The sequence below is a fragment of the Dermochelys coriacea genome, chromosome 14 (assembly GCF_009764565.3).
Source record: "Dermochelys coriacea isolate rDerCor1 chromosome 14, rDerCor1.pri.v4, whole genome shotgun sequence".
NCBI classification, from domain to species: domain Eukaryota; kingdom Metazoa; phylum Chordata; order Testudines; family Dermochelyidae; genus Dermochelys; species Dermochelys coriacea.
In genome coordinates this window covers 2,217,601-2,230,104 of record NC_050081.1, presented here as the reverse complement: position 1 = coordinate 2,230,104, position 12,504 = coordinate 2,217,601, and the positions used below count along the sequence as shown (strand labels likewise).

General features: G+C 41.9%; 1 protein-coding gene across 5 annotated transcripts in view; it reads right to left on the bottom strand.

The window, feature by feature from the left end:
- The window catches only part of RNF213 (ring finger protein 213), an 88,988-nt gene that overhangs the window by 61,902 nt on the left and 14,582 nt on the right, over positions 1-12,504 (bottom strand). For all 5 annotated transcript variants that reach the window (XM_043496307.1, XM_038371171.2, XM_038371173.2 and 2 more), the window contains 6 exons: positions 10,627-11,352; positions 9,361-9,545; positions 7,806-7,964; positions 5,888-6,084; positions 5,000-5,289; positions 794-1,062 (listed from right to left, as the gene is read on the bottom strand). In XM_043496307.1, the coding sequence (XP_043352242.1) occupies positions 794-1,062; positions 5,000-5,289; positions 5,888-6,084; positions 7,806-7,964; positions 9,361-9,545; positions 10,627-11,352 (1,826 nt within the window). The remainder of the gene's footprint in view (positions 1-793; positions 1,063-4,999; positions 5,290-5,887; positions 6,085-7,805; positions 7,965-9,360; positions 9,546-10,626; positions 11,353-12,504) is intronic.

Sequence of the window (12,504 nt, the reverse complement as noted above, 5' to 3'; positions counted from 1 at the left end):
TATGACTATAGTTGTGGAAACTGACACCTCCTGTCCCAATATTACAACTGAAAAATAGAGGCAAGGTTTTACTACACACATCCGTGATCACTGTAACTATTTGAAACATCTCATGCAGTAAGTGCCAGCTTGAAGGCACTGGGATAGCATGCTCCTTAGATAGAAATGTCTGAAGACAGTGGTTGAGTATACCATTCTGCAGAAGGCAGTTAAGAAGAAATAAATGAGTCTTTCGACTAACCATCAAAGGACAAACCAACAAATGCTGAGAAATGGGAAGAGAGAGAATACAGTCCCCAAGAACGTAATCATATGGTAAAGAATAAACTTCCATACCATTTTCAGGCCATCTATAAAATTATTTTAGTTTGTGCCAAATTTCCTCCATTCTGCAACCAAACTCTGGGTGGATTTGGGCATGCCATTGTGGTCATCAATGCATATAGCCATTCTATCTCAGATCCTCCCTCTCCAACTTCCTCATACCCCCAAAACATCTTCCACACACAAAAAAAGCCCCATGCTGATTGAGAGGATTTATAAAAACTCTGAAGCAATTAGCAAGCTAGAGTTCTATTTTTATTAAAAATACCACAGCATGACTGTTCTGCATACCTTGCTGACTGATACACACTTCAGTTCCATCCAATCCAGATAAGAAAAGTGCAAGACAAATATACATAGTTAATGGCTGCCTCCGCTTAAAAAGTATTTTCTGAAGTTTAGTCATTCCACACATCCACTAAATATCACACCCTCACCTTACACACCCCAAAACTAATAAAATACCTACCACGAAACCACTGAAAACACTGCCTTGTTATGATTCATTTCATGGAGTAAGATTTCTTGTGGTTTCTGCTCCAAACACAGAAGGCTGCATACTCGACTCAGGTCCTCTTTGTTTGTTGGAAGTCCATAGAATTCCCCCAATACAACACTGATCAGCCCCAGCCCCAACCGGCTCTTCACTGTCACATCCTTGGGTGGAACGTTAGCACTGTTCTGATCAAGAAATGGCTGACCTACTTTTCTCAAGTAGTCCACCAGTAACTCCCTCACCTAAAACAAAGGGGAGGGGGTGAAAAGGCACATAATCCAACGGCATTGATCAACTTCCCCTTCCCCCCCCCAAAGGGGTCATCTCTATCTCTTTCCCACTATTCTTCAGATAGCTATCGGAACGGTATCCAATGGTATCAATGATGACTGTCTTATTGCAGGGCAAAGGTTTGTTTATTGCTGCTTATGACTCTAGAAAGGCGTTTGGATTTTCATCATGCCTGACCATTGTAGATTGGTGACGAAGTGACACTGGTTAGATAAAGCCATCTTCCACACCACCAGATCTGAACCTTCCAGAATCTGTTGCTCCTAAAGGCACCACTTCAAAGTTTCTATGTCTAAGAACAGAAGAATGGCCATACTAGGTCAGATCAATGGTCCCTCTAGCCCCAGTATCCGGCGCCAGATGCTTCTGAAGGAATGAACAGATCAGGGCAATTATTGAATGATCCATCCCGTTTTCCAGTCCCAGTTCCTGGCAGTCAGAAGTTTAGGAACACCCAGACATAGGGCTGCATCCCTAATCATCTTCGCTAATAATCATTAATGGACTTATGCTCCATGAACTTATCAAATTATTTTTGAACCCAGTTATACAGCAGCAGGTTTAAAACAAACAAAAGGAAGTATTTTTTTTCCACACAACACACAATCAACCTGTGGAACTCCTTGTCAGAGGATGTTGTGAAAGCCAAGACTATAACAGGGTTCAAAAAAGAACTAGATAAATTCATAGACGATAGGTCCATCAATGGCTATTAGCCAGGATAGGCAAGGATGGTGTCCTTTGCCTCTGTTTGCCAGAAGCTGGGAATGGGCGACAGGGGATGGATCACTGGATGATTCCCTGTTCTGTTCGTTCCCTCTGCGGCACCTGGCACTGGCCACTGTCGGCCGACAGGATACTGGGCTAGATGGAGCTTTGGTCTGACCCAGTGTGGCCATTCTTATTCCTACCCTGCATTTAGTACTTTTAACCAGTTACTATAGGTGAGAGGACCTTCCTTCTTATCCCATGACTGTTTATTTTGCTTAAGTGCCTTTGGTGTGGGACCTTGTCAAAGACTTCTTGAAGGTCCAAATACACTATAACCACTGGATCACCTGCTTCTGATGTACTTAAAAAAAAACAACAAAAAAACCCACACACTTTGCTGTTAGTATTAGGGCAGGTCTACACTACAGCCCTAAGTCAACCTATATTAGGTTGATTTACAGCCACCACAGTAATTACTGTGGTGGCTGATGTCAACACTACCCTCCTTCGGTCGGTTGTGCGCATCCTCACCGACTGAAGGGGGGCACAGTCTGGGGCGCTGAGAGCCCTCTGCGCAGTTGCCTACTGGGAACCAAACTGTCCCTACCCCCCAGCTCTCACCTACCTGCTCCTAGCCAGGAGCAGCTGCCTGGGTTTCTCGGCTCCCTGAGTGGGGAGCTGGGGGCAGCTGGGCTCTGACATGGAGCATGGAGCTGTGAAACATCAGCTGTTGGCTGTTTTGTCAACACAGACACTGTGTCACCCTAACTACACCAACATAAGCCCTACACCTCTCATGGAAGTGAGTTACATTGGTGTAGTAGGGCACTTACATCACCAAGACAAGGCTGTAGTGTGCACACTGACATAATCAGGTTGATGTAAGCTACCTTACATCAAGCTAACTGTGTAATATAGATCAGGCCTTAGTATCTTTTGCTAGTGCTCTTCAAATTCTTTTTTGGCCTGCTTAATTATATTTTTACATTTGACTTGCCAGAGTTTATACTCCTTTCTATTTTCTGCAGTAAGATTTGACTTCTAATTTTTAAAGGATGCCTTTTTGTCTCTAAGCACCTCTTTCATTTTGTTGCTTAGCCATGGTGGAATTTTTTTGATCCTCTTACTGTTTTTTTCATTTGGGGTACGCATATAGTTTGAGCCTCTATTACGGTATTTTTAAAAAGTTTCCATCCAGCCTGCAGGCATTTCACTCTTATGACTATTCTTTTTCATTTCCATTTAACTAACTTTCTCCTTTTTGTGTAGTTCCCCTTTCTGAAGTTAAATGCTACTGTGGTGGGTTTCTTTGGTATTTCCCCCCCACAAGGATGTTAAATTTAATTACATTGTGCTCGCTATTACAAGCGGTTCAGTTATAGTCATACCTTGGACCAGACACTGTGTGCCACTTAGGCCTAAATCAAGAATTGCCTCTCCCCTTGAGGGTTCCATAACTAGCTGCTCTAAGAAGCAGTCATTAATGGTGTCTAGAAATTTTATCTCTGCATCCCTTCCAGAAGGGACATAGTCCCAGTCAATATGGGGATATTATAATAAACCCATTATTATTGGGTTTTCTGTTTCTAATCTCCATGAACATTTCACAATCATTGTCTCCATCCTGGTCAAGTGGTCACTCGTATATTCCTGTTGCTCTACTCTTATTATTCAACCCTGGAATTTATATCCATAGAAAAATCTATGGAACAGTTTGATTCATTTAAGAATTTTACTATATTTGACTCTATGCTCTCTTTCACACATAGGGTAATACCCCCACCAGCCCAACCTGCTCGATTATTCCTATATACTTTGTATCCCCTGGTATACTGTGTCCCATTGATTGTCATCATTCCACCAAGTTTCTGTGATGCCTGTTATATCAATAGCCTCATTAATAGCAGGCCCTGAAGTCTGACTTGAAATATTGCTTCACTGGGCATGGCTAAACCCTTCAAGCCTTGGTCTGCCTTGAGGATAAGTATACATATTTGATTTTTAAAAAATGCAGCCGAGGCTATATGTTCAGCTAGAGGAACTGTTATCTGCCAACCCTCCCTCCGACACCAAATGGAAGAGCGCTGCTAAGCTCTAAAGTAAGCCACCCACATCGAGCCCTTTTATTAGGGGGAAAGAATAAAAAGGGAATATAGACTTGACACAAAATCCATTCAAATAAATGATTCTTTCCATTTACTCAAGTGGCTTTTGGATTAGGCCTCAGATGGGGAAGGGATTCCAAAGACAGGTGAATGGTGGAGGAAAAAAGTCATTTTAAAACCACCACTTTCCTAACTCACCAGAAAAAGTAAGTTAAATACATGGTTAGAGCCTGGACTCCCCCTGCCCACCCACCTTCCTTGTCTGGAAGATCTGTGGAGGGAGAGCTCTAAACCCTAAAGAGATGGTGAAGTATTCTATGAAGACTCCTGGTGGCAGATTATGGAGTCCAGAAGGAATCCAGTCTAATCTAGCTCAGTCAGATGGGAGAATTTGGGATACAATATCCTCATAACCCAGAGTGGGTCAGGCTTGGACTAGAAATAAGCACAGAGAAAACCTACTGTGCCAGAGAGAGATATGGTAGCAAAGACTTTTAAAAAATTGTTTACCAATATTTTTACTCAGGAAACAGCCAGAACATGTCTATATGCAATCCTGGCCCCTCTCTGAAGCCAATATCTTGTGCTCAGGATCTCAAAAAAAATTTTATTTATTTATTTTAAATTAAAAGTATCTAGCTGTTACAGTTGCAAAGATGACCGCACAAACGTGAGCCAAGTGTAATCGACACAGAGATGTCCAAGTCTACAAAGAGCCTGGAACAACAGCTCTGAGATAGGAGCCGTACGGTTTATCTCAGTGAAGTGTTAACTCAGGTGCACAGTGATAATAATTTAAATATCAACATTGTTAAAGCCATCCCAGCAAGTATCACACCCCATGCTCTGGCTCCACTTGGTGAGCAAGTACTGGTGCACTAAACCTCATACTGCAACTAAGATCAAAAGTTCAGGGAGACAACTCACCCCATCACACAATAGAAAATTATCCATTACTTCCATCAGAGGAGGCAAAACAGACAAAGGATCTCAACAGCAAAGTTAAAATTGCATATTTAATAACTGAATTTCAACCTCTTTCCCAATACACTCTCAAATGTAATTAGTTTACCTGCTTTTCTCCAAACTCTAGTGATGCCCATTCCTTCGGCTCGCTCTCATACACCATTGGCTTCCCAGTGACTTTATTAAACTGATACAACTGGTTGAGAAAGTTCTTCATGTTGATGTTGGTCCAAGTGGTGAGGATGCTGAAGATGGTCTCTAGCATAATTTCTGCTGCTATCTGCTTCCCTCTCTCAACGTTTTTCTTCCGATCATCCCATCCAGCCCAATTTTTAAAGCGTCTCATTAAAGTATCAGGAGGTCTAGTGCACACTATATCATCATACTGGTGCCAATCTAATTTAAAAAAAATTTTTTTTTTTTAAAAAGCCATTAACTTGTAAGACAAGAAGCAGGGGTTTCAGTTTCCCTGCTGCCTCACATACCTGGGAGCAGACCAGCACGGGACACTGGAATGGGATGAAGGAGACCCGAGTTCTGTTCCCAGCTTGGCCACAGGTCACTTCCCCTCCATACATATTTTTCCCTTCCCACCCTCTCTTTGACTTCTCCATTTAGATTCTAAGCTCTTCCAGGAATCAAGTCTGTCACATCTGGAGTGACAACTTTTTACTGGAATGTTGGTACTTCAAAGGCAGCAGCACTGACTAGCAATTACGTTTCAATAAATATGACATACATACAGATGTACATGTGTTGTTAAATGTGTGAACCAGAGGACATTAAAGATAAAATGATTTATGTTAGATGATTTCATCAAAATCTGTCCTTCCATATTTCTACACAATACCCCAAGCTCTCTCACATGGGTTTTTTGCCTGGGTGTCACTGATAAGGCTGATTAACATCAGCATCGTCTGGCAAATAAGTAGTATCTAAACATGCATAACTATGATGAAGACTAAACAGTCACACACTGTGGAAATCACCTTACCTCCTGAGCTTAGATAATTAGATGGTATGAATAAAAGGCGATTCACAACCACTCTTTCTGGGCAAGGTTTGTAAATGAATTCATATTCTCTGTTCTTGCCACGTGAAATAACGTATTTGTAGGGAAATGGTTTATTCATGTTGTCCTTGGAAATAGTCACACAACCCTCAATGAGGAGTCCATGCTGTCCCAGGTCCCTGTTCAATACAAAACAGCTTAACAGTGGCAGCAAGCTCGGACAACAGGCAAGTCAGACATTGGTTGCTCTAGTACTTGCTATCCTCCCAAACTGCCAATTTTTAAAAAGAGGGGAAAGACTTAAAATGATCCCCCTCTTCATTATATGTTTGATATTTTGCCCCAATACCCAACTAAACAGCTGAGGAGGGCACAACTATGATATCAGCCAATGAGCACCCTACCCAGCAACAGAAATTAAATGCGACAAATAGACAGCTCATATTTGCTCCCTTTTCCCAAATGGGGGCCTAAGTATCATCAGAGCACAGTGCAGTTTTATGATACCACTCAACCATCCAATGGGCTATTATGATTTATTTTAGGTATATAAACATATTCACTCGCCTAGCAAATACTTCTTGATTGGCCCATAATCAGAATATTTCTTTTAAAGTCTATGGTGCTGGTTTCTCTCCCTCCTCAACTGTGGTTCCCACACATACATACAAGCTCGCTGGGGCAGGGACTATGTTTTTGTTCTGTGATGCATGACACCTAGCACACTGGGGTCCTGGTCCCCGACTAGGGCTCCTAGGAGCTACGGTCATACAAACGATAAACATCACTGTGAAGTAGTTAGGGTTCTCTCTCACACACACACACACACACACACACACACACACACACACACACACACACACACAATACAAATTTACAAAGAACTGAAAAGATAAAGCACTTAACAGTATATATCATGAGCTCTTCAACACACAAGCACACACCTTATTACCACAACTGCCATATACCACAACCTTAATTCTGCCCCTTTCACCTCTCATCCCTACATTATTTTTCTATAACACTAGCAGTCATAGATTGGGGGTGGGGGGGGACTAGGTGATTGGGTTGTGAGAGGGTAGTTTGATAAAGGGTTGTGTGCAGGAGGATGGTTAAAGGTGATGAAAGAAGGCTGGCAACTCTATGGGAAACCAAACAAAAACTACCTAGAAAATTCAAAGGACCTAATTAACTAACTGAAATGCCAAACTGACTGGCCACCTACTTTTTAGGGAAAACCCCATATTTTATTGCCCATTTTAAAAGGCAACCTTTACTATAGATTCACTACCAGGTGCCTCCATAATAATGATACATACATGGATTTGGTCTCACCATGCTCAAAGGCCCCACTTTCATGAAAATAAAACAATCACACAGCAGGTTCAGAGGGGGGAAAAAGAAAACAAAAACAAAAACATACTTTCCAAAGTACTAAATGAAATATTAGCCTAGGTCCACATTTTAAGAGACGAGGCCCTGATGTTATCCTACATGAATGTTGCCAAGCCTTATTTCAGATAACAGATCACAGGCCCTGTCTAGACTAAGAAAAATGATGTTTTTTTGTAAGTCAAGTTAGCAAATGTGATTCAGCTAATGTGACTTGAAACATCCCCATCAAGTGTAAACACAGTTTAACACCAACTAACATGACTGTGAACATGTTAAATGGTCTCTACACTAAGTCTGAAGGTGTGCCGCATTTTAAAAGTCAAATTACCTAAGTACCTTTGTTCCTAGTCCAAACAAGGCTGCATAAGAAAAATTACAAAAGCCAGGGGAGAGACAAAATACCACACCTACATCTGCTGCTTTCTTGTTATTGTGAGGCAGGTAGTTAAAATAAGAGGCCTAAATTAAAATTAAGCAGTGTTGGAACTTACAGAAAAGTACTTACTTTGTGCAGGTCAACTCACAGATGTTATCCTCCCAATTCAAATATCCTGAAATGCCTTGTGCCCTGATGAACACTTTATGCCGATTAGGATCTAGCTTAAAGTCTTTAGACAATATTGCATGGAAATACACTGTGACACCCTCTCCAAGATTCACCTGACTAATGACAGAGAAAATAAAGTTAAAATACTATTTAAATATTTGTGTAATTAAAAAAAAATGAATGCATGAGAGGCAACAGCTGTTTGTTTGCTTATTTGTAGTCAACTCCATGAGTTGCATTAATATAAGTTTCATTGCAAACTCCTCAACATCTGGACAGATATGAAGGCCAATACATAGTATTCTCCTAGCAAAGTGAACATTACATACAAAGATAAAAATTAGGAATAAGAAATTTTCTATAGCCAGGTATTGACAGAGAACACACTTCTGTAATCTAACTAGTTACTGTCTGATAGGAAAACAGTCTGGGATGTAACCTTGGATTACACACCAGTGATTATATACACACATTTTGGAGGCAAAGTATTGCTCCAGTGAAATACAGTAAGACCACTTCTGATGAAGCAGCACCCTCAAAAAACCTTTCATACCTCCTATGTCCCTACATTGCTCTCCATCATTCTTGACCCTGACATATTTCTCTTGCCCTTATCTCCTGCTCTCTGCAATCTGTCCACCACCAAACCACAACAATGTTGCTTTTTGCTACAGCTTTGACTGCCTGTAAGGAAACAGTCACCAGTGTCTTCATCCACTCTCACCCTGACAATTGCAATCCCTTCTATTCGGACACCTCAAGTCCCAGCTCTCCAGATTCTTGCATGTGAAGAATAATGCTACTGCCCACTCCTTTTCACGTACCAAGAAATCTGATCACAGAACATCACTCCTCAAGCAACTTCACAGGCTCCCTATTGGTTTCATTGAAAAATCCACTTGAAAAACTACCCTGCTTATTTTTGACTCTCTTCATGGACCCACTTCCCGCCTATCTCACAGATTCTGTCTCTCTCTAATTACCGTCTTGCTCATCTAGCAACTGCCTCCTCCCTGTAATCTCACCACTGCTGGTGAGAGAACCCTTCCTCTGTAGTTCCTCCTGTCTGGAACAACCTTCTTGTATCTTTCCACCTCACTGAATCTAAGGGCTGGTCTACAACAGAAAATTAGACAGACCCAGCTACATCAATCTGAGCAAGGTAGTTAAGCTGACCTAAGTAGCCATGTAGACAGTGCTTGTTTGATGAAAGAATCCTTCTGTCAACCTAGTTACCACCTCTCACGGAGGAGGATCACCTATACCAATAGGAGAACCCCTTCCCTCAGCGTAACTCCACTGAACTGCAAAAGCAGAAAACCCCCCACACAAAAATCAACCACTTGGCTTGCAAAGTTGTGAATAATTCAAACACTAGGAAGCTTTTATTTTAAGCTTAGTCTATGCTGAAAAGGAAGAGTACCCAGCTACAATTACCCAGTAGCCTCTACTGGCTGAGCCGCATCACTTTCAACAGCTTAAAAAAAAAAAAAAAAAAGAGGGCATACTCTACCTTGGCTTAATTCTATTTTCATTGGCTTCCTGATTTTTCTGCTGCTTCTTGTCCTTCTTATTGCCTGTAACAGCTGATGCATACTCTTTTTTAGGAGCTTCAATTGCCTTTGTTTGATTTGTCTTCTTTTCCTTTTCTTCAGTTGTCCCCTTTCTTGGAGCTCCTTTGGCTTCCACTTCTACGTCCTGTGACACAAACACACAGAATGAGTCAAAAGCAGTGCACCTCAAAGACACGACTTTAATAGAAACCAACCGGATCTGTTCAAGGTGGCATGAGATATCTAACGTAAGATGTTGCATGTCAAACAACCCAATTCAAAACTGATTCAGTTGGGCCTGTGTTTAGTGTTCTGCACAAGGGCTAGGTTCAGTTCCAAAGACCGGTCAGTTCGTCGCTCCCCAGGGCCAGAGAAAATGAGGGTGAATCTTCTGACCAATCTAACAGCCAGAGCTGCAAGACTGCTCTGATCAGGTTTTACATGGAATCTAATGCCAATGTTGGCTAGCAGAAGTCACCATGTTGCAGGTTCCTGGAGAAGGGGGTATAAAGGAAGAGAAAATATCTGCAATTCAACCAGTCCGTTCTGGGACTGAACCCCACATTCAGAGGAGATGTAAAGCCGGCATAATGAAGCAACATAGGCAATGTATAGGCATTTCTGTAGTGTGTGGATTGTTTTGAGCACTGGTGTGAGATTGGGAATGGAGGGAGAAGGGGAGACTGAATCACGAGATAAAGTTCAACACAATGCATTTTTCAGGTTCTATGGGGAAAAACTGACAGGGATTCTGAGCCATTTACCAGCTGTACACGCTTCGTTAATAACAGAGAAAAAACTGACAAGAGCAATGCTGAAAATTACACTCATTTCACTGAATAAAGTTCTGCTCAGAGATAAAGCTGAACCCAAGGGGGGCTTTGGAGAGGGGAGGATAAGACTTTTAACCCCAAGATGGTTTAGTAAATCACCCAGCAATGGAGAGGCACTTGGACTGCTGTAGTACAGTTATTCTTGTACTAAGGGCAACTCTTCCACCCTGGAACTAACCAAAGGTGAATAGAGAAGTTCACAGATGTAAGATACACCTGTGCAAACAGACTGGCAAGATGCTTCAAAGCGCCCCCTACTTCCTCCCTACCTCCTCAGGTTGTTCAACTGGGTTGGCAGAAACGAACAGGCTTCATTTTACTGCAGTAACCATTTCAAAGTTCAAAAGAAGGAAACTTATTCCAACATAATCACATGGTTATTTGGCAGTTTACCTTTGAAACTGGAGCACTTGCTTGCTGCTTCCTCTCTTGTTCGACTTTCCTGCTCTGTGTTGTTTCAGCTTCAGAAAACGAGACTTTCTTCTTCTGACTTTGATGGTCTGCATCAGAATTTGAATCCTTCCTCGCAGGTGCTTCCATATTGGAACAGAGCCCTAAGGACACACTCTCTCCCTCTCCTTTGGAAGCCAGTGCATCTCTGTCTCCCCCAGACATCTGGGTATCTGATCTATTTCCTGAAGGCTGGCCAACTTCAGCAGGGCTGCTCTCATTTTCCTTCTTGTCAGATTCCTTATTTTCTCTGCTCATTTGTCCATCACTTGGGGAACTTTCATCTTCCATCTTCTCCTCTGTGATTCTGGAGCCTGCAGGCTGAGCAAGCTCATCATTGGTACCATTCTGCACTGACTGGTGCATGGTGTCACTGTTGCTGGGATTGTCTTCCACAATCGTCTCTGGACTTTGACCCTCATTTCCCAAGGGGCATAAGGAACGGTCACTTTTAATCTGACTTTCGTTGTTACAGGGAGATAAATCAGCCTCTGCTTTGGCCACTTCATTCTCTTGGATTTGGCTTTCTTGTGTTGGATTTTTTGCACCAGCCAATTCTGAGCTCAAAGAAGAGTCCAGACTACAAGGTGCTGAACTTATAGAGGTCAAAGAGTCCTGCAGCCCACAGTCAGAAGGATTCTTCTTATTCTTACTCCTCTTTCTCTTTTTCTATGTAGGGAAGTAAAAAAAACCAAAAAAATCACAAACATCCTCGCTTACTCACAGCGGAGAAATCCTGTATTCACTGCTTCTCTTAACATAGCTGGTATGTCCTCAAACCCCTTGCAAGTGGAGACAGAATAACTAGTCCGTCTCTGTCATACTCCAACCCCAGTCCCTAAAACATCCTTGCTTATGCTATCACTTTCCGATTTTAAAGACAAAGGGCAACTGGAAGGAAAAAATAAAATAAAATCCTACCTTAGTTCAGAAAGAAGGAAAATGCTTTGTGTGAACTACTTAAAACTAGGAGAGGCCTAACCAAATTCTAAACTAGGTAACTGCATTTGACCTAAGCACTGCTATTTTAAGTGAATACCTTACTCTTCCTTACTTCATGTCCTACACTCTTGCAGGTATAGAACCGCTGTTTTATATATATTCCAGCTCAGAGGTTGCTGCATTTCATGAGTGAGGATCTATGGTTGGTAAAGGTCTCTGGGGGAAACCTGCAGAATGAAAAGTTCTGTATAATATGTAGACTGTATAATATGATGCTCTGAAAAGGACAAGTCTAAGCCTTCCTGCCAGCTTCTCACTTGTTCCATTATTACAGCTGGCTGTATTTACTAGAGTTTTTCACACCTCGGGGAAGGTGAAATCGAGGGTCCAGGCAATGTAAGTAGGGAGCCGGGTGTAGGCAGGAAAGGCTTTTTTTCCCCCTTCTTCTTATTGATAAAGAAACCAAATCTGATACAAAAATTCTTAGAACAGTTTTAAATGCTGCTACCGTAAAGTGGCAGCATCACTCTGACGGATCTCAGACTAAAGACTTTTACACATTCTATTCAATCCCTCCGACTGAAAATACGAAATAAAAGGGTCAGTTTCACAACACACAGTACGGTTCTGGTGAGTGCTTGGAGTGTTGGAGCAATGGAAGGGATGTACTAGCTGAAAGTGAGAGAATGGTATCTGTGGGTTTCCCTCAAGCCAGGCTCTTCCTGGCTGAGAATTGTCTTATGACCTCTTCCAAAACTAATTGTGTTGCTTCCTCACCCACCTGCCAGTCAAAATCATCAAACCCAGGCTGGAGTCACCATATTTGCTGGTTTTAAACTCAAGTAAGTGGGAAAAAAAACAAAGATCTTCCCATCTCAT